A 22,825-nucleotide genomic window follows, 5' to 3' on the forward strand; every position below is an offset into this window, starting at 1 on the left:
ATCCCTCCCAGCATCAGTCTTTTCCAGTGAGTCAACTCTTTGCATGAGGTGGCCAAAGTACTGGAGTTTCAGCTTTAGCATCATTCCTTCCAAAGAAATCCCAGGGCTGATCTCTTCAGAATGGACTGGTTGGATCTCCTTGCAGTCCAAGGGACTCTCAAGAGTCTTCTCCAACACCACAGTTCAAAAGCATCAATTCTTCGGCGCTCAGCCTTCTTCACAGTCCAACCCTCACATCCATACATGACCACTGGAAAAACCATAGCCTTGACTAGACGAACCTTTGTTGGCAAAGTAATGTTTCTGCTTTTAAATATGCTATGTAGGTTTGTTCTAGCAATTTTACATTATCTCTTTAATCTGTGCTTACTAAGTTGCAAGTGTTCATATCCCTGTCCTTCCCTCTACTACTTCTACTCCGCCTTAACAGCTGAGTGTCTATCAATTGCAGTGTTACTTTAACCCTGGAAAAATTTACATTTTCATCAATAACATCTTATTTGGGGGGGATAAAATTGATTCTAAAAGCTGAAAATCAATTAACCTTGCTTACACTCTTAGAACTTACAGTGGAATGCCTGTGTTAGGTTTTCTTTGTTTTTCTTTGCCGCATCTGCAGTATGTGAGATCGTCTTCCCCAAACAGCCACTGAAGCTGTGTCTGCTGCAGTGGAAGCATGGATTCCTAACCACTGGACCGCCAGGGAATTCTCTAGTTTTCTTCCTTGATGAGCCCCCAGGGCCCTTTTTGCTGTAGCTCAGGAAAAATTTCTTTTTCTTAATTTCCTCTGTCCTTAATGCTAATTTATGTTATTAGTTGGAAGTCAGAGGTATTGAATTGCTTCTTTCTGTCTCTGTTCCTTTATTTTTTGTTTCTTTTTATTTTTCTTTCACATAATAGGATTGTTTTCCTACTTTGGTTATTCTATATAGTATGGCATTATTTTCTTAACTCAGTGTTTATTATTGTCCTTCTCAAAAGTCACTGAGGATCTTTTTTTTTTTTTTTTTTTTAATGTTTTCCTTTTTCTGAATGGTGTACCTCCCTGTATTTTTAAAAATTTGCTTTTGGGGGGGCATTTTTCTATCCTGTTGTTACTTTTCTTCATGAATTAGTGATTCTGTCAGTTCATATTTGTGAAGGAGTGATTAGGTTACTATTTCTGGGCAGATGGTTTGGGTTTTCTTTGCCATTCTGTTTGCTCTGCTGTCTTTTTCTGTATCAGCCTCTTGAATCTGTCTACACAGATGGGGCTTATTGACCAGCATGTTTCACATAGGGTAGGCACTCAGGGAACCACAGCCAATATCATACTTAAAGAGTAAAACAATGAACTCTTAATCAAGACTTGGAAAAAACACAAGGAAGTTTGTTCTCAGATCTTCCATTCTACATTGTACTGAAGAACTAGTCTTTTGGCAGGGGTTTCTTTAAAATGCCACCTTGGCTCAAATTAGGATCTGACAACATTGAGGTACTGTAGAGACAGTACAGGCTGGCAGGAAGGGACAGACTGTACCTGCCGATCCAGACAGAAAGGCAGACACATTTTAGACTTTGGGAGGCCAGAGAATTAGTGGAAACACCATCAGAGTTTAAGTGGATAAGAATGTGAACTCAGGAATCTGACTCCTTGTGATCATGTTCTCACTATACCATTTATTAACTTGATGATGCTGGTCAGGTTGTACAATTGCTCTATGTTTTAGTTTTCTTTATTGGTAAAAATAGGGATTGAAATAGTATAATTGTGGGAACTGATGAGCTGATCTATTTAAAATATGTAGCAAATTAAGTGCTTAGCAAATGGCAACTGGAGAGATTTTATGTAAAATCCAGGTTTCTGGATTTTTCTTGAAAAATTTGGACATCTGATGGTCCTGAATGGTGGCAGTTGTTTACAGCTGAGTGGTAGCCTCCTCTAATTGGAGTATTTGCTTTCCAGATTGCTGTAGCCCCCAGTACTACTTATTGTCTCACACTCTATTTGATTCACTCTCTTTATGGTACCTCTGTGGCCATTTGGATTTGTGACTTCTGATGTACCAGTTATCAACTGTAGCTAAAAGGATATCTTTAATTTTCAAAACTGATTTTTCTTTGGTGTAGAACGAATCAGCACCAAAGGCACAAACATAGACCAGATTAGAAGAGTAATTCAGGCAAGGGAATGCTATCACATACAGGAAATTCTTGGCAGTGCTTGTAGCATACTGGTTGGTGAGGTTCAGCGAGTGCATCAGGTGAATGGAGAGACTGATGCTGGGGGGTGTAGTGATATGTAACTGGGAATGCTCTAGGTACGAATCATACCACCAAAACCTGAAAATGTTTAGAGATAGAAAAAAACTCATTTCTTAATCTGTAGTAGCTATTGAGTGTCCTAGGTGCCTGACAGTATGCTAGGTTCAGAGATCACCAGGTTACATAATGAGTCCTTGTCATCAAATACAGCAGACAATTATAATAATGTGTATAATGTAAGAATAGCCTCAGAAGTCTCTTAATCTAATCCTCCTATTTTATAATTATTAAAATAAGCTTAGACAGATTAGGCCTTGCCTAAGGCTTTACAACTAGTTGAGACTCGAAGATGACTTTTTTTTTTTTTAATACAATGCTTTTTCTAGTACATAGCCAGGCAGGCAACATCAAAGAGGTTTGGAAGCAGCTAGTAGGGATTCCAAGACCTGGGAGAACTGATTTATTGGAGCATGGTACAAAGATTGGGACTTGGGTGTGAAAGAAGGTTACGTTGCTGCATTTAAGACTTACTCTTCAAAGACTGGAGCTAGAGGTTCTTCTTAGGGGTGTGAAGAAGTGGCCATTTTAGAGAAGCCTGTGTGGCAAGGAACTGTTGGTAGCTGCTGGGAACTGTCGACACCATTTTAGGACCCGAGGGTGGCCTCTGAGAGCCAGCAAGAAGCTGACACCATCACACCATCAGTTATACACTGCAAGGGTGTGAGTTCTGTCCACAATCTGAAGGAACTTGGAAGAAGATTCTTTCCCATTTTCACCTCCAGATAAGAATGTCATCTAACTGATCTTTTGATGAAGTCTGTGAAACCCTGAGCAAATGCCTCAGCTGAGTCGTGCCCAGAGTTCTAATCCACAGAAACTCTGGACTAATAAATGTATTGCTATAAGCTGCTAAGTTTTTGGTAGTTTGTTCCACAGTAACAGAAAACTAGTACTTTTGGTCATGTCCAAGTATATTATATTCTTTACTGTCATTACATAATAAACACAGCACTTTGCCATCTGATTTGAAATACATAATCCACACTCCACTATGCCTTAGAAGCATGAAAATCACTGCAGTTTGTGGTTTTCTGGCAGCACTGTGAAATGATAAGAGTGCCCCACACGGTCTCACAACTGTTGTCTTGTAGCGTGAAGCAGCTTTAACAATGCATAAGTGACTTAGCATGGATGATTATTAATGAAAGTTTGTTTATGAACACCAGCATTTGAATTTCATATAATTTTCATGTGTCACAAAATACTATTTCTTCTCCAAACATGTAAATATGTAAAGACCATTCTTAGTCTGTAGACTGTGTATAGTGGACAAGAGCCTGGATTTAGCCTGCAGGCTGGAGTTTGCTGACCATGACTATAGACAGACTTGTCTATACTAATACTGTTTGATAGGTGCAACAATAGGGAAAGTACTAGCACTCTTTAGGATCCTTAATAAAAAAATATTTAATCAAAAATTCTATTTGTTAACTATATTAAAAGACTAAAGAAATCTAGTAAGACAGGTTTGTGAGCAGTTTCTTGAATGTGGTGAAAAGGATGGAGTAAAATAGGAAACAGCTTCGTTTCTCACTAACCACTAAATTGTATACTTTGATTATTTCTTTTTCCCCACTCATAAATGATATAAGTGGCCGGTTTCCATTGATTCTTACCATATATTAATAGGAATAAGTTCAGTTTGTCAAGAGTTATTTTGGGGTGTTAATACTTGTTCCATTTTCAAGTACAGTTTTAAGCTATTCGATCACTTCTTCCTGTCTCTTGAAATTTCTTCTGGGGAAGGAATTTGGGGCCGTCTCTTGACTTTTCCTACTGCCTCCTCAGCCATTCATTAAGCTGGCCCTTGATCCTCCAGGGTCCATGTGAGTGGAGGGTTATGAAAGGGAAAAGGCAAAAGTTTTTCAGTGGATGACATGCTTTCAAATGCTCTTTCTTTTGGGAGGAAGTTTTAGTTCATCAGAGGCTGTACCCTGACCTATTCTGTAAAACAAACAAACAGACCTGCAAGTATTGCTATACATAAACATATCCATGCACAGGAATTACGAAAAAGAGTTGGATCATATAAAACAAACTGAAAGTAATGTTTACATCTGAGGAGAGCAAGTGGGATGAAGGACAAGACGTATGGGCATCCCAAGGATATTTTTACTTTGTATTTGAATTCTTACAACATGTAGAATGTCTTTTGGATATTTGGTAAATGAAAAGGTATATATTGAAAATAGCATGAAAAATTGCAAATGGGAAGGAAATTACTTTCTTCTAAATAGAAAAAAATGTAGAAGGGCCCTTTTTGTTTTGGTTGCTGTTGTTGGTTACACTTTGTGGCATGTGGGATCTTAGTTCCCCAACTAAGTATTGAACCCACACCCCCATGTGTTGGAATGGTGGAGTCTTTTAACCACTGGACTGCTAGGAAAGTCCCCTGAAAGGGCTCTTTTAAAGAAAACCTTCTAAAATACTTACATGTTCATTAACCTTAAAAAGCTGTAGTGTTTTCACATGAGTTTTGGGATAAAGTTATAGTAGAGAAAACATATGAACTTTGAGATGTAGCATTATTTTTGGAGTGGGTTATTTCTAAAAATAATGTTTTGAAGTATTATCTACATATAATACAACACATGGATTTTTAGTTTGATGAATTTTTATACATGTATACACTTGTATAATCCCCTCCCAAGCACAGTAGAGAATATTCCTTTCTCTGGTAAAGTTCCCTTATGCCACTTTCCAAGCTTTCAACCACTCTTGGCAACAACTGATCTGCTTTCTATCACCACAACTTATTTTTGCTGATTCTAGAACTTCATTTGATGAGAATTGTATGATACTTACTCATTTGTGCCTGACTTACCTCAATCTCATATCTGAGAGATTCATCCATATGGTTACATGTATCAACAGTTCTTTCCTTTTTATTTACTGAGTAATATTCCACTGAATGAATATATCAGTTTGTATACCTGTTCTCCTGTTAGTAGATATTAGGATTGTTTTTAGTTTTGGCTGTTACTGATTTAGGCTGCTCTAAATACATGTGTACAAGTCTTTCTCTAAATATATGTTTTAATTTCTCTTGAGTAACTACCTAAGAGTGGTATTGTTAGGACATCAGATAGGTGTATATTTTACTTAGAATAAACTATCAAACTTCCTTAGAATCAAAGTTGTACTATTTTATATTCCCATTAGGAATTGAGAGTTCTAATTGTTCCTCATTCTTTCCTGGACTTTTCTTTCTTGGGAGGTTTTTGATTACTGATTGCATATCTTTACTATTGTTCTATTGAGGTTTTTCTTTTTTTTCCCTAATGATTCCCACAGTAATCACGGTGAGGCAAGACCAGAGTGGGCCTCCCAGGAAGCTGGAGGTCCACCTTGGACTCTCATTTTCCCGCTGGGGAAACCATAGGCTTGAGGGCCCTGTGGGTGTGATGCTGTGCCAGCCTTGGGGGAGGCCCAGTGTGGTCAGAGTATAGCCACTCCTCTTGTCCTTCTCTGTCTCTCTGGTTCAGGAGGGTGCTTTGGCCTCAGCCCTGGGTTCTGGGGATTTGTTTCAGTGGTGTCTTGTGCTAACTGACCTATGTTGCTCTCTTGATGGTGTCTCCCTATAAGGTTTTCTGCACACACAATTATAATGTCTCTGAATAACAGTGGTTTAGCCTTTTCCTCTTCACTTTTCATGCCTTTTGCATCTTTCTTAACTTATTGTACAGGCTAGTTCTTCTGTACAGTGTGTTGAATGGAAGATCTGAGAGCAAACATTCTTTTGTTTTCTCTTAGTCTTGATTAAGAGTTCAGTGTTTTACCATATAAGTATGATGTTGGCTATCTTTTTTTTTTTTTTAAGGAAAAACTCTTTTATTAGGTTGATGTTTGATTCTCTTTCTGGATTACTGAGAGGTTTTAAACATTAACGGGTTGAATTTTGTCAAATGCATTTTATTGTCTGTTGAGATACTTTCTTTTTTTTCCTGTTAATTTGTTGAATTTATTTCAAATATTAAATCTTAACATTTCTAATATGAGAAATACGAGATCAAGTATACTTTAATTTTGTAGTTACTTGAGACAAATAATGATAGCATATGATCTTTCTTGATGAACATTTTTTGAAAGGAAATATTATTCTTCAGTTTTGGGCTATTGTATTTTATAAATGTCAGTTCAGGGTAGTTGATGATATTTAGGTCTACTGTTTTAATATACATACTGTTATTTTTGTCTTCTACTCAATCAAACAACAGTGAAACAACAGTGTTAACATTTCAACTATGATTGTCTTTTTCAAACAGTTATTTCAAACTAATCCTTGTTTTTTAAAGTCTTTCCCTTATTTTGCTCATTTATATGTCATTTTAATGATTTTTCAAATTTTTCTGTTGAGTTATTTCTGTTATTATGAAATGGATCTCTGTATCTTTGGAGATTCTCCCTTGTTTCGATGTTTACTTTGTATGATAACATTATAGCCTCTAAGGCTTATTATACTTGATGTTTGCATTGTCGTTGTTCAGTCGCTCAGTCTTGTGCGACTGTTTGCGACCCCGTGGACTGCAGCACACCAGGCTTCCTTATCCTTCACTGTCTCCCGGAGCTAGCTCAAACTAGTCCATTGAGTCGATGATGCCATCCACCCATCTCGTCCTCTGTCGTCCCCTTCTCCTCCTGCCTTCAGTCTTTCCCAGCATCAAGGTCTTTTCTAATGAGTCGGCTCTTCGCATCAGGTAGCCAAAAGTATTGGCACTTCAGCTTCAGCATCAGTCCTTCCAATGAATATTCAGAATTGATTTCCTTTAGGATTGATTGGTTTGATCTCTTTGCAGACCAAGGGACTCTCAAGAGTCTTCTCCAACACCACAGTTCAAAAGCATCAATTCTTCAGCACTCAGCCTTCTTTATGGTCCAACTTGCACATTCATACACGACTACTGGAAAAACTACAGCTTTGACTATATGGACCTTAGTTGGCAAAGTAACATCTCTGCTTTTTAATATTGCTGTCTAGGTTGGTCATAGCTTTTCTTCCAAGGAGCAAGAGTCTTTTAATTTCATGGCTGCAGTCACCATCTGCAGTGATTTGGAGTCCAAGAAGGTCAAGTCTGTCACTGTATCCATTGTTTTCCCATCTATTTGCCATGAAGTAATGGGACAGGATGCCATGATCTTAGTTTTTTGAATGTTGAATTTTAAGCTGGCTTTTTCACTCTTCTCTTTCACCTTCATCAAGAGGCTCTTTAGTTCTTGTTCGCTTTCTGCCATAAGGGTGGTGTCGTCTGCAAATCTGAGGATGTTTGCGTAGTATATCTTTCTGTTATTTCACTTTCAGTTTGTCTGCGTCTTTGAATGTAAAGTTGTTTCTTAGAGACAATGTATAGTTGGATCTTGGTTTTTTTCTTTTTTAAAGTCTTTGCTTTTTATGGGGAGAATGTGGTCCATTTTCATTATATGTGTGTTTTTAAGTCTATTCTCTTGGTGTTTTCCTTTTTGCCTCATATCTCGTTTATTTCTCTTGTTTTAATCAAATGTTTATCATCCTACTTTATTTCTTATATTAACTTTTTAGCTGTTTCTACTGCAGTTAATTTTTAGTGTTTGGTCTGGGTATTACAATATGCATTTTTAATTTGTCATGGGCTGCTTAAAATTAATATTGAACCACTCATTCTTAACAAATACAAGAATCTTAAAAAACAACGTAGTTCCATTTACTGTCTGCCCTGCCATTTAAAATTAATTTTTAACTACTTCATTCTTAACAAATATAAGAATCTTAATATAATTGCATTTGCTTGCTGCCCCTGCCATTTCTGTTATCATATATTTATTCTACTTTCCCGTATCTTATAAATGACACTAAGAAATTATTTGTGCTTTAACAAGTAATTTATCTTTTGAGGAAATGAATACCCATGCATTTCCCATTTCTAGGGTTCCTCATTTCTTCTTAAAGTTTCACATTTCTGTCTGGTATCATGGGATTTAATTAAGCATAATGGATTATTTAAAAAGTTTTTCTTGTGGAAGTGTGCTGGTGACTATTCTTAGCTTCCTTCATCCGAAAATGACTTTCTTTCATTTTCAGTTTTAAAGACTAATTTTATTGGGTGTCATGTTCTTGGTTAAGACTTCTTTTCCTCCTTCCATTGCTTTGAACATGTTCTCCCGTTTTCTTTTCGGTCTCCGTTATTTCTGATGATAAAGTTCACCTGTGTGTTGTGGAGTTTTCCTCTGTCTGCTTTCAAGACTTTCCTTTAATTTTTGGGTTTTTGCACTTTGATGTACCTAGGTTTAATTTTCTTTGTATTGATTCTTCATGGAGTTGCTGAGTTTCCCCATTTTGTAGGTTAATGTTTTTCAGTGAATTTGGGAAATTTTCCATCATTATTTCTTCAAATATTTTTTCTGCTCCATTCTTTTTCTTTAATGTAGTAGAACTTTAATAGCTACTTAGTAGTTTTGAAGTCCTGTCTTCTAATTTCAGTGTCAGGGTCATCTTGGTGTCTGTTTCCTTTGGTAGCTTTATTTCTGACTGCATGTCACATTTACTGATTTTTCTTGTCTGGTAATTTCTAACTGTATGCTGGACATTATGAATTCAGCGTTGTTGAAAGTCTGTTTTTGTTTTTGTTTTCCCTTCTGTCTTTTTAATTATGTCAAGTTTCATTCTGGAATGCAGTTAGTGTAGTTGGAGATATTCTTAATCCTCTCTAGGCTTGGTTTTAGCTTTAGGTGGGCTATTCTAAATAGTCCTTACTTTACAGTATGATCCTTACTGTTAAGACCTGGTCTTTCTGGTATCTCAACTGAATTCTGGGATATTAATGAAGTTCCTCCACCATGACTAGGTAGGAACTTTAAGATATCCTGGCACTCTACAGCCTTTGGTATCTCCATTCTTTATTTAACCCCGGAGTATTTTGTCTGCTAGCCTTGTTTCAGCCCTGTCACCTCCTACCCTGCAAACTGGACAGCTCCCTCACCTTCAGTACTGCCTGCAAATTCCACTAGCTTCAACACCCCAAACTCTGAGCTGTGATCATTGGGCACTGCCTGAAATACCCCAGACTCTGATTTGTGATCACTGGGCACTGCCTGAGTCTCCACTTCCCTGTGCTGTAGTCAGAAAACTGTCCCTAGCTGGAGATCTTGAGTGAAGGTGGAATTCACCTTCTGTGTTTCTATTTTCTCAGAAATGGCAGTTTACTCTACCTGTTATTCAATGCCTGAAAATATTTGTCCATATTCATAATTATTTACAGCAAGGGGGGAAGTTCAATATTAGTTACCCTATCGTAGAAAGTAAACAGTATATGTAAAACTCATTAAATTTTACTTATACCAAATGGGTGCTTATATTTCATCTGCAATATTAAGATCATGGCAGAATGTAATAAGAAACTTTATAAATAGATTGGGTGTTAGGAATAATTGCATATTTGGTGGGTTGCTAAAATTAATCAGAAATGTACTATTTATTTCAAACCTTGTTATGATTGCTCCATTACCTATGTAGTTACAAGTAATAAATATTTGAATAAATGAAGATCAAATAAGAATGTATACTTGAAAAGCCCTTGAAAATTATTAAATGTATGAACATGTGAAAGATATTAAACTCTTTTACTAATTTGCAAACTGTATTCTCTTTTCTTGCTTTTAAATTGATATTCCTGTATTGACTTACTTGAATTCTTTGAATTTTTTGTTTTTAATTGGAATGATTCTAAGCTGGAAGGTCTAAGCTGGTGAATGTATATTGGCTTATGAAATACTCAATACATTTTTGTTATTTTTATTTATTCTTTAAAAAGTAAGCAAAATCACTGATTTCGTTTGGTTTTGTTTTTGTGATCACTTTGGTGTTGAAGTATAGGAATAAAGGGGAATGATTAAGAGTCTGCTGAGGTTTTATTTCAGTGGGCATTAACTAATAAGTCCGTTGCCTGAACTTTTGTTACGTTATTAATTTCCGAAACATGGTTTTTAGTTCTCTGTAAGTTGACTAATTTTCTTTTCTTAATATTTTAGCTCTCTGTCAATATCAGCTCACATCATTGAAAAATAATTCTGAAGACATGTTTTGCTGAAAAGACAGCTGAGAAAAATTTTACGAATGGGATGAACACGCGCCAGTTCATTGACTACCTACTGCAATTTGAATGTTAACATCACCCACCTGGTACAGTTACCTAGTGATGTACCAGTTCTCACAATACCCTATTTCAGTGTGCTTGTCTTGATTAAAGAATTCAAAGTGGAGTACCGCAAACTTGATATGGAAAATAAAAAGAAAGACAAGGACAAATCAGATGATAGAATGGCACGACCTAGTGGTCGGCTGGGACATAACACTCGAGGAACTGGTTCTTCATCCTCTGGAGTTTTAATGGTTGGACCTAACTTCAGAGTTGGAAAAAAAATTGGATGTGGGAATTTTGGAGAACTACGATTAGGTAAGACTATTTTGTTTATTCCATAATAATGGGAGCATTTTTTTTAAATGAAGGGTACTTTTTAATGAAATGATTTAGTTAGTTACTTGTTGTTTCATTGTTGTGGTAATTTTAAACAACACAGATACTAAGAATTTCTGTGTACTTGTATTTTCATTTTTGGGTCATTACTTAGTATAACAGTGTCTGTTTTCTTGAGATTAGCCATCCAGATTAAGAGAAAAAAGAAAGTAAATGAAAAAGCCCTAGCAGGCTGAAAGAGATACCAGGGGAGTCTTTGCAGTATACTCTTTAGGAATGATATTTAGGCTACCTTTTCTGATTAGAAAACATTTAGTAACTGGTTACTTTAGTAACTGCTTACTACCTTTTCTGATTAGAAAACATTTAGTAACTGTATGGCTTAAAGTTAAGGTAATATCCTCAAACTACGTCAGAAATCAGTGCAGTTTGCAGTGTTATAATTTATTCCCCTCTTCCCCCATGTATGTCCAGAGTGGTTTAGAAATCTATATTCTTACCAAGGGACACAAAATACTGATTCACTTTATTCTTATAATCAGGTAAGTTTGGGAAACATTGATCTACTTTAACCTCCTAACTCTACGTTTAAGACATTTGAAACTCAGGGAAGGTTTCTTGACAAATGTAACCCATCAATTTAATGATGGCCTTTTAAACTCTCCTAGTGCAATGAAGATGTGGCTATCTTCATTGAAGAGAAACAAGAAGGAGGACAGCACGGTTTTATGGGAGTCAGTATTGAGGTTCTTTGAGGGCTAGCTGGTTAATGCACCAGCATGAGTGTAAACTTCTTTAAATAAAAAGAAAAAACTTAGCTTCGCAATTTTCATTAGATTTAACCTTGGTGTTATAAAAATATATGTAATTGTATGTTCATCTACTCAGCTACTTCTCTTTATCATCTTGTAAAACACTTTGAAAGAAAGTGAAGTTTTAGTCTCAAAGAGTATCAGACTCTTTGAGACCCCCATGTACTGTAGCCCACCAGGCTCCTCTGACCATGGAGTTCTCCAGGCAAGAATACTAGAGTGGGTTGCCATTCACTTCTCCATGGAATCTTTCTAATCCAGGGATCGAATCCAGGTCTCTTGCATTGCAGGCAGATTCTTTACCATCTGGGCCAAAAACATTCTAATTTTTAGTTACTCCTTCATTTCATTATTGTTTTATGTAGTTAGTGTACATTAAATCTTTGAATGAAGCAATCCAATAAAAGGTAATGACATATTTTAAAATACATATGATGTGTCTGATAGACTCTTCTGCATTTTAGTAGGGACTCAAATATTTGAAAGGGTGAATGTTTTATATTTTATTTTTTAAAAGATATTGTAATGATACTTTGAAATTCTTAAACTGTTTTTGATTTTGGCATTAAAAAGCAGATTATTTACTTGTCTGACCTTGAATTACACCCATCCATCCATTAAAAATTTATCACATGTCTACAGTATTATGTATGAAGCATGATTAGACACTGATGATACACTGGAAAAATATAAAAATTGTCTCTGCCATTATGGAACGCATAAGTCATTTAACCACATGGGGCTTCAAATTTGTCAACTTTAAAATGGAATTATTTCTGCTTCCTGAATTATTGTGAAGATTAAATTTAGATAGCAATATAAAAGAACCAACATTATCCTTGCCTGTTTCAGGAAAGCAGTGATTGTTCTACTCCTTTAAAGGATATCAAGATATTTGTTCTTAATTAAGATTATAGCATGTTGTATGTATATTTAAATTTAATATAAATTAGTTTTCTAGCTGTATATTATGACATATATATTTGTACTTTGTCACTCTCTTTGTATATGACTATAGTACTAAAGTATTTTGGCATTTATTATTCAGAATTGATTTCATATAATTTATTTCAAAATAACTATATATATATATATATACACACACACATCTGTGTGTGTATGCATGTATATGTGTGTGTGTGGGTATATGTGTGTATATACACAAAAGAATCTAGTGGAACATTTTAGCCAGGGCATATGAGAAAACTGTATTACTCCTATAAACTGAAACTAACATGCTGTATACTGAAAAAAACAGCAAAATACCCCCATTCTTTTGCAGTCTGTGAATAAACAGGAATAGGGTAAGATGACTTACTAGTCTGTCCATCCATCCATCCTTTATCATCTTTCTATTTATCTATCTATATCTAATCTACCTGTGTGTTTTTATTGTATATTTTTGTAGATTTTATTTAAATGTTTTATCTATACATGTTACTGTTTCAGTACTTCCTATATATGTAACATGTCCATTTGCATAATTATTTTAGTCATTTTTTTTCTTAGTAGACTACTAAATAAAGGGAGGTTTTATTCCCTTTTAAAAAGGTTCCAGGTGATCTCTCTGTACAGAAAGTGTCAGTTTTTTCTATGATAAATGTGAATAAACATGTTTATTTAATCTGGATAAACATGCTAATGTTAAAAGCTGGTTTGAATTCTTAAACTGTCTTCTTTAAAACCATGTTAATAGACATTGATTTCTGGCACTAAATTTTTTGTGATTAGTATTGAGTAAGAAAGAATACAGAGTATATATGTTATAGGTAAGTGATTGTCAAAAAAGATGCTATTAGGATCTTGGGCTGGACAGTGTTTTGTTTTTGTCTGCTTGTTTGTTAGAAGACTGTCCCATGCATTGTGTGGTATTTAGAACTTCAGACCTCTTGGACACTGAACAGGAGTTGCATCTCCACATGCAGCCCCAGGTTCTTTCCCTCCAGCCCCTACTCCCATTTCTAAAAGCCCCAAGGAGAGACACTATTACCCTCTGTTGAAAGTACTTTTATAGAGGATTGCTAAAGAAAGAAGGAAATGGCAACACACTCCAGTATTTTTGCCTGGAGAATTCCATGGACAGAAGAGCCTGGCAGACTGTAGTTCATGGGGTTGCAAAGAGTTGGACACGACTGAGTGGCTAACAGACACACACACACTAAAGAAAGAAAGCCGAACATAAAAAATTTGCCTTGAGATTAAAAAGAAAATAGTTAATCTTTTTAAAAAATCTAAAATTAAGTTTAAGTAAATGTGTTTACTATCATTTTAATCTGTATTTTTAATTGTAAAATGATGAATTGATATTTTTGGTTTTATTTTATCCTTGTATTGGTGGTAAGGCTTGTATCCAGCATGTTGGATATATTCCTAGCTTAGACAATTAACCAAAACCCCCAGAAATGTTTTTAACAGGTACAGAATGAGACAGAACAAAGCTAGCTAAAATGTGGGGTTATATTGTATACATTTTTTATTTTCCTATGTATTATGAGGCTTTAACATCTGAAGAAAAACCTTTCTGGTCAACCATATAGACCTCTGACTGCGGATGTATTCTAGAAGTGTGGAATACAAACCAGCTAATATAACATTGCTTTAATAATAAAAAGAAACCAAAAAACCTCAAATCCTTTCACTCTATGGAAAGACTGCTCCTCTACAGGATAGCCAGTTCTTCAAGATAAAAAAAAAAATTGAGAGCATGCCTTTGATCTGCAAACTAACCAATTTAGAGCCATACCTCCCTCCTCTCTCTGGCCCATGCATTCCAGGAGGCAGTCTTCCTGAAGGCATCCCGTGGCAAAGCACAAGACAGAGAAACTGCCCTGAAGGTTAAGAGTTATTCAAACTAGTCACTCCTAAGCTGTTTACCCTCCCCTATCTTGCTTTTCCTGCAGAAATACCAAAGATCTTGGCCAAAGCTCTTCCCTTGCTCCTGTCTTCTACCGCTTGACCAAAACATGGTGTTTCTTCTGTGTCTCCTCTTGTAGCTATGCCTGACTGACCATCACGTGAAAGAACAGAACAAGGGTGTTATATATTGTTTTATGAATTAACATATCTGAAGTAAGATATTATAAATTTTGATATAATTAAGTAGACATGGAAGTTTTTATAACTTCTTATTTTTGTTCAAGAATTGTTTTGTTGAAAATTCTTCGGGTCTTAACCATATGTATCAAGTAAATATACAGATTTGGGTGGATTCATCTTTTTTATGTTTATTGATTTTTCTATATTTATTAGCTGAAGCTTAAAATTTTTCTGAAAAATGTAACAAGGAGTAGGCTATGATGCTATAAGAAAGAGACCCTAGCATACAGCAGTGTTAGGCAAAGTAGTTTCTTTCTTTTTCACATGACACAGGCCGGAAGAGCAGCACCAAGGGCTGTCAGGGTATCTCTGCACCCTCAGTATGTGGCTTCAGTCTCAGTGTGTGAGTTGTTTACTCCCGTTGTTGCTGTCTCCCAGACACCCAGCCAGCAAGAAGAAAAGGGCCAGAAGATAATACGTTCATTCTCGCAAGTGGGCAGTGACATACCTTGTGTTGACTCATATCTAGAACTTAAAATCACACGTCTGCACCAAGTTGAAAGAGAGGCTAGAAATGTAGTTTAGCTGGGCAACTATTTTAGGCTGTTCTTTTACTAAGGAAGGTGAACAGGGATATTTCAGTTGATTAGTTGTCCCTGATATAACCATATATGGAGTTTCTGTAGAACATAGTTTTATAATAATGACTATTCAAATATCCCAATATTGGTAAACCCATCTTTTCAAGTTCAGTATGGCTCAAAGTACTATTGGAAACATCTTTTGAAATTGGATTAAAACTTCAGTGAACTGGAACCAGTTTACTTGGAGCCTTTTCTTATTTGGATTTCCTTCATACACACACTTCTCTCTCTTGCTTGTACTGTACCCACAAACATATACTTTGTGCATTGAACATACATTGTTAGTTTGTTCATATATATACCAAATGTGGATTGAAAAGCCGATTATTTAAGGGCATGCCTATACAAAGTGGATCATTGAAAAAGCAAAAGAGTTGCAAAAAAAGTCTACTTCTGCTTTATTGACTACGCCAAAGCCTTTGACTGTGTGGATCACAGCAAACTGGAAAATTCTGAAAGAGATGGGAATACTAGACCACTGGACTTGCCTCCTGAGAAATCTGTGTGCAGGTCAAGAAGCAACAGTTAGAATTGGACATGGAACAAGAGACTGGTTCCAAATAGGAAAGGAGTACTGATATATCAAGGCTGTATATTGTCACCCTGCTTGTTCATCTGTGCAGAGTACATCCTGAGAAATGCTGGACTGGATGAAGCACAAGCTGGAATCAAGATTGCTGGGAGTAATATCAGTAACCTCAGATATGTGGATGACACCACCCTTATGGCAGAAAGCAAAGAAGAACTAAAGAGCTTCTTAGTGAAAGTGAAAGAGGAGAGTGAAAAAGTTGGCTTAAAACTCAACATGCAGAAAACTAAGATCATGGCATCTGGTCCCATCACTTCATGGCAAATAGATGGGGAAACAAGGGAAACAGTGACAGACTTCATTTTGGGGGGCTCCAAAATCACTGTAGATGGTGATTGCAGCAATGAAATTAAAAGATGCTTGCTCCTTGGAAGAAAAGTTATGACCAACCTAGACAGGATATTCAAAAGCAGAGACATTACTTTGCCAACAGAGGTCCATCTAGTCAAACCTATGGTTTTTTCAGAAATGCATGGATGTGAGAGTTGGACTATAAAGAAAGCTGAGTGCAGAAGAACTGATGCTTTTGAACTGTGGTGTTGGAGAAGACTCTTGAGAGTCCCTTGGACTGCAGGGAGGTCCAAGCAGTCCATTCTAAAGAAAATCAGTCCATAATGCATTGGAAGGACTGATGCTGAAGCTGAAACTCCAATACTTTGGCCATCTGATGCGAAGAACTGACTCATTTGAAAAGACTCCGATGCTGGGAAAGATTGAAGGCGGGAGGAGGAGGGGACAACAGAGGATGAGATGGTTGGATGGCATCACTGACTCAATGGACATGAATTTGAGTAAACTCCAGGAGTTGGTGAGGGACAGGGAAGCCTGGTGTACTGCAGTCCATGGGGTAGCAAAGGGTTGGACCCAACTGAGTGAACTGAACTGAACTATGCAAAGTGACAAAAATGCATTAGTAATATTCAATCATGGCTCATTTTTATAACCTTCAAAGTTTAGTGAAATCACTAATATTCAAAAAAAGAAAATGCTTTTAGGATTTAGTTCTTTCTTCTGTGACTTAAAAGTAAACATTTGACCATGTAAATGAAAACAAGAACAATATTTTTAGAAGTATTTTATTTTCATTGTATGGAATCTGTGTTTAAACTAACTTTTTGTCCTATAAATATTTTTTACCTATGTGGTTATGAATAAATATCATATACAGTACAAAATTCTGAGAAGATGATAATGTCTTGATGAAATATAAATTCCATTTTTAAGTTAAAAATTTTTCTTTTGTTAGACACTCAGGATTTAAATGTTCCTCAAGATTTAAATTTTTAATTGTATCATTAAAGTATTCACTAAGCCAATTTTATACATCATGTATTCTTAAAATATATATGGTCACATCTAAATGCTGAACTAATTGGCTAAAAAATGGTATGTTTTCTAAAATGATTTTTAATTTATGGGCTCAGTGAGTACTTTGACTACAGCTTGGCTTACACCACTTAGGTACTCCTATTAATCTCTGTCTTTGTGATCAGTGTAATAGGTTTATGAGACTTATGCTATTTAGCATTAGAATGAACATTTTTCCCCCCACTCATTTTTATAAAACAAGAACAAAACTCAGAAGAGCTTTATAATATTTATATGAACAACACTGCTGTACAGTTGGCAGTGGTTGTAACTATTTTTGCCATGACATTCTTTGTCAAAAGTAGTCTTGCTGTTTGGTCATGCAGCTCATTGACCGTAAGGCAGTTTTGCCCTCAAGGGTAAGATAACCGGTTGACAGTTTGGTTTCAGTGCTCTAGAAGATAAAAAAAAAACCTGGTTGACAGTTTTGATCTTGAATGGTTGACGGTTTGGTTTCATTTCTCCACGGATGCAGTGCTTTCATTTTTTTTTCATTTTATATTGGATTCTAGTTTATTTACAATGCTGTGTTAGTTTCAGGTGTACAGCAAAGTGATTTAGTTATTTTTACAGTCCCATCACTTCATGGTAAATAGAAGGGAAAAAGTGGAAGCAGTGACACATTTTCTTTTCTTGAGCTCCAAAATCACTGTGGACAGTGCTGTAGCCATTAAATTAAAAGATGCTTGCTCCTTGGAAGGAAAGCTGTGAGAAACCTAGACTGTGTATTTAAAAGCAGAGATATCACTTTGCCAACAAAAGTCCATATGATCAAAGCATGGAAATGAGAGTTGGACCATAAAGAAGGCTGAGTGCTGAAGAATTGATGCTTTTGAACTGTGGTGCTGGAGAAGACTCTTGAGAGTCCCTTGGACAGCAAGGAGATCATACTAGTCAATCCTAAAGGAAATCAACCCTGAATATTCCTTGGAAGGACTGATGTTGAAACCAAAACTCCAATACTTTGGGCACCTGATGTGAAGAGCTGACTCATTGGAAAAGGCCCTGATGCTGGGAAAGATTGAGGGCAAGAGGAGAAGAGGGCGGCTGAGGATCAGATGGTTAGATAGCGTCACTGACTCAATGGACATGAATTTCAGCAAACTCTGGGAGATAGTGAAGGACATGGAAACCTGATGTGCTGCAGTCCATGGGGTTGCAAAAGTTGGACACGACTTAGTCACTGAACAACAACAACTTTGGCTAATTTAGATACAATTGCTTGTTCTCTAATGACATCTTTACCAGGTTTATCATGCAGTTAGAAATTGGAGGCTAAAGAACAATCAAGCTCTTCGTGTCCCTCGCAAAAGAAATGGTTACACGATTCCTGATGAGTGTAAGTTTCTTAAAAATGGTCAAAATTTTTGCTGTTTGATAGTGGAGAACGTGATGGAGACAGAGTTTTTGTATTTGGTACAGCATCTAGCTTAGTGAATTTGGTGAAATATAAGGAGTGGTCATGTGTTGGAACATTTAAATGCAGTGCAGTGATTTATTACCAGTTGTATAGGTTGCACCTGGAGGAGGACATGGCAACCCACTCCAGTGCTCTTGCCTGGAAAATCCCATGGATGGAGGAGCCTGGGAGGCTACAGTCCATGGGGTTGCAAAGAGTCGGAGACAACTGAGGGACTTCACTTTCTTTATATAGGTTACATGTATTGATAATCAATAGGAGTGTCCCTCGATTATTCATTTTATTTCCAGGGAAATCTGGAGAGACTTAGTGCAAAATTTTTCTTATATCATAGAGAATTTAGGTCCAGTATGAGATCCTGAATCCTTAATGTTTGACTTTGACAAAGGAAGTATCACCTTTTCTCAGATATACCATTATTATCATGAATCTTCACAAATTTTAAATGTTTTTTATATTTTCATTTTTCACAATAAAGTCTTTAAAAGATTTTTTTTTACTAGTTTTTCATGTGTCTTTGTGTCCTATTTAATGTTTATTTAAAATTTTATTTTCCTTGTTTTTTATGGCAAAATTGCCTTATGGGCCGTTAGCTGGGCTATGAAATTGCTTGTGGCAAAGAGTCTTATGGTGAAAATACTGCTCACTGTGGCAACATATCCAAGACTGAAATTTTGTCTAGAAGTTTTCCTGCCATTCATTGAATAAAATGAAGTTAGGAGTATTATGTTGGAAAAAATTGCATGTGTGAAAGTTGATGATTACCTATTTTATTCAGTACTCAGTGTAACCAGGGCCATTTACTATCATAGTTAAACACAACAACTGTCATTGTTCTGTCTTTCTTCAGAAATCAAATATTGTTATATTTTTTATCTTTTTAGCTATACTTGTAAAGAAGCACATGAATTTATGTATCACATTATCTTTACATACTTAATTCTCCATAGTGTTTTACTTGAACTACAGATACTGACCCTGTGGAATTTTCTAGATTATTTTCAACTTGCTGGTGCAAATGATTAGTGTAATTTACTTGGATTCTTTACATGTTAATTATGTTAAATCTTTATTCTGATTTGTCTTCTATCTGTTCTTTGTGTAGGTTTAAACTTAAAAAAGTTTAAAGTGTTTTAAGCTATCGGTATAAAATCTTCTGATCTCTTAATCTTTTTCCATTTTTTTTTTTTTTTAATGCTCAAAAGGCTTCTATATACTGGCCTGATAAATATTTTTTCTTGTTTTATGGCTTATATCTAACTCTTAAAATAACTGGAATTTAATTTGGTTTTAAGGTAAGTTGCTAATAACACTACTTCCCCTCAAAGTAAATAACTAGTTTGTCAAAGCCAGTTATTGAATAGTATTTCTAAAATTGTTTTATTTTAAATGTATTCTGGATTTTTCTGTATATTTACTAGATTATGTAAGAGCCCTATTAAGATCACATCCGATAATAACAAAGGATTTAAAATGAGGTGGTGATTGAAAAAGGAATTGTGTAGTCTTGTTTCAATATACCGTTCTGGTTTTGAAACGTAGTGTGTTTGCCTGTTGATTACTTCCTAAGTGGTACACAGTGTTCTAACAAAATAAAGAGTTTTTCTATTTTTTTTTTATAGGCTAAAGTATTTCTTAGTCTTACTTTTTTCTCTGAGTCCAGGTGAAATACTAAATGTTACTGAGTTGATCATAAATTTAAATATATCCCTGTTATTGAGGTTTCTGCTAAGTAGTTGGAAGCAAAAATCTATAATTTATTTAAATGTATTCTGTGCTTCTCCTATCCCTCCAGAGCAGTTTTACATAATATATCTTTAAAAATTCACTTTTGGTAGAATCTGACATTTTTCTTTCTTTTTCAAGGGAAAAATTTGTATACAAATGAATATGTGGCCATTAAATTGGTAAGTTCATGTTTCTTATTTTTCTTCAATCATTTTCTTGTTATTTCTTTAATGATTAAGTTGCATTTTCACTAGTTTTTTCCATATCATTTGTAACTTGAGCGTTTATTTGGAAAGTATGAGGCATAACTGATCTTTTGTTATTAAGCTTCTAGCATTATCGTGCCCTCAAGTGTATGGTAATGTATAAGATATCTGTGTCTTTCTGTGTTATAACAACTTAATTATTTTACTGTGGCAGCATTATAGAACTGAATTCTTAAAATTTGGTACTGCTTCAAATTTGAGGAAGCTGATGTACTGGCCTTTTTAATATGCTGGAAGTTAGAATGCAAGGTTTTTCTTTCTGATTCAAGCATTTGGACAAAAGTGTCTTTAGTGTTTAGGATTACATTACTTGGAAATGTATTTCCAGGTAGCTTCCAAAATCTTTTCTGTTTGTGTTTTATGTTTGGTAAAACTGGGTCTTGCTTGACCTTCAGGGATTCAGAAATTCTTGATATGGGTGGAGGTTAGCCAGGAAAGCAAACTCCCAAGGGACTGATTTGAAGTCCTAAAGAAGCTTGGTATGACATCTGTAAGGCAGCTTTTTTTTTTTTGTATAGTTGGGATCTGGGAATTTTTATGACATATAACTTTGTTCTGGTGCAGCTTTACTATTTGGTTTGCCAGCCAGGTTTCCCTGAGGTTGAGCATGGCTTATTTGGTTTTCCCAGCCTGCCTGCCAGTCTTGATCTTCTTTGTGCCAATATAACCTCTGTTATTAGGGTAATGTGACTACAGAAGAGCCTATTCAAGCAAGAGGCAAGTTGGAGAAATTGAAAAACAAAACTTTGGGGATAAGATAGAAAACTGTGCTTTAAGTTAAAAAGCACAGTTTAAGTATCTTTGTGAGTATAAACCAAGTTTCACTGGAACAAATGCTGTCTATTTTTACTGGAAAATAAAAATGTGCAGTAGGGGTTGTGGTGCTACTGAGATGGGCTCACTGACATGTGAGTTGGGACTGGCATTTACCTGGCATGAGTTCACCTAGGTTTAGTTCTGGTCCTTGATTTTTATGACAGAAAATCTGGTTAGGTTGTCTCATTAAAATTGTCGCTGTTAATCAGAACTAGATTCACAGTATCCGTCAATTCACTTAGTCAAGTTCTCAGGTGTAAGTCAGAAGAGTTAATTTCTAACTTACAGTGAAGGTATTTTATTATTATGGGTCCAGAATGCCCACAACAGTATAAATCATGTTTTCTTTCTGTAGGCTGATCTACATAGAATATTAAGTTAAAATTACAAAAAGAAATTTGCAAGGTTTCCTCATGAGTGTGTAGTCAGGACAAGAGGAGTTAGTTTGTGTGAATCACAATAGGGAGGCCAGGATGCAAGGAACGGGCATTGCTGACTTTTCTTTTCCCATGGTCTAGGCCAGTGGTCTGAGATACAGACATTGAATGGTGTTGGGAGTGGACATGGCACACTAGGATGGCAGTTCCTATATTCTTTGTTATTGATGGCTTGTAATGAGTAGTTCCACTCACGGGAGCGTGTGAATAATACTTAACTGAGGTTAGGGCAAATAAATCTTTATGTCAAAATATGAGCCACGCTAGGCTCACCTTTACTTGTCAGTTTCAGTCATTAACTGGTGACCCTTAGCTCCAGTTATTTTCAGATTTGAAACTTGTTTACCCTGTTGACGTCTTTGCTACCTTACTAAACATGTCCTGTGTCATCTGTTAGCCTTCCTGTGTATACACATACAAGTCACTTGTTTTAGTTTACTTTCATGCTGTATCACTGTTCCCGTATTTTTTTTTAAATGTTAAGTTTGGTTTTCTTTTTATTCTGGAACCTAAATTTATTTATTAATTTACTTTTGGCTAAACTGAGTCTTTGTTGCTATGCGAAGGCATTCTCTAGTTGCTGTGAGCAGGGGCTGCTCTTTGTTGTGGTGCGTGGGCTTCTCGTCGTGGTAGCTTCTCTTGTTGCAGAGCATGAGCTCTAGACGAGCAGGCTTAAGTAGCTGTGGGGTGTGGGCTCAGGAGTTGTGGTTCCCAGGCTCCAGAGCACAGCCTTTTTGTTGCGGTGCGTGGGCTTAATTGCTCCACAGTATGTGGGATCTTCCCAGACAAGGGATCGAACCCACGTCCCCTGCATTGGCAGGTGGATTCTTTACCACTGAGCCAATGGGGAAGTCCCCTTAATTTTTTTTTTTTTTTCTTCTTTTGTTTTTTGACATTATTTTTCTGCCTTGATTTGTCCCTTTTTAAAGCACAGTGATCAGAACTACATATAATAATG

The 22,825-nt window shown here is 36.0% G+C and overlaps 1 protein-coding gene across 8 annotated transcripts in view; it reads left to right on the top strand.

The window, feature by feature from the left end:
* The window catches only part of CSNK1G3 (casein kinase 1, gamma 3), a 116,227-nt gene that overhangs the window by 18,935 nt on the left and 74,467 nt on the right, over window positions 1-22,825 (top strand). For all 8 annotated transcript variants that reach the window (XM_010846302.1, XM_010846300.1, XM_010846304.1 and 5 more), the window contains 2 exons: window positions 10,306-10,730; window positions 20,487-20,527. In XM_010846302.1, coding sequence (XP_010844604.1) covers window positions 10,553-10,730; window positions 20,487-20,527 — 219 coding nt within the window. In that variant the 5' untranslated portion in view covers window positions 10,306-10,552. The remainder of the gene's footprint in view (window positions 1-10,305; window positions 10,731-20,486; window positions 20,528-22,825) is intronic.

The sequence above is a fragment of the Bison bison genome, unplaced genomic scaffold (genome assembly GCF_000754665.1).
Source record: "Bison bison bison isolate TAMUID 2011002044 unplaced genomic scaffold, Bison_UMD1.0 scf7180017864235, whole genome shotgun sequence".
Lineage (NCBI taxonomy): Eukaryota > Metazoa > Chordata > Mammalia > Artiodactyla > Bovidae > Bison > Bison bison.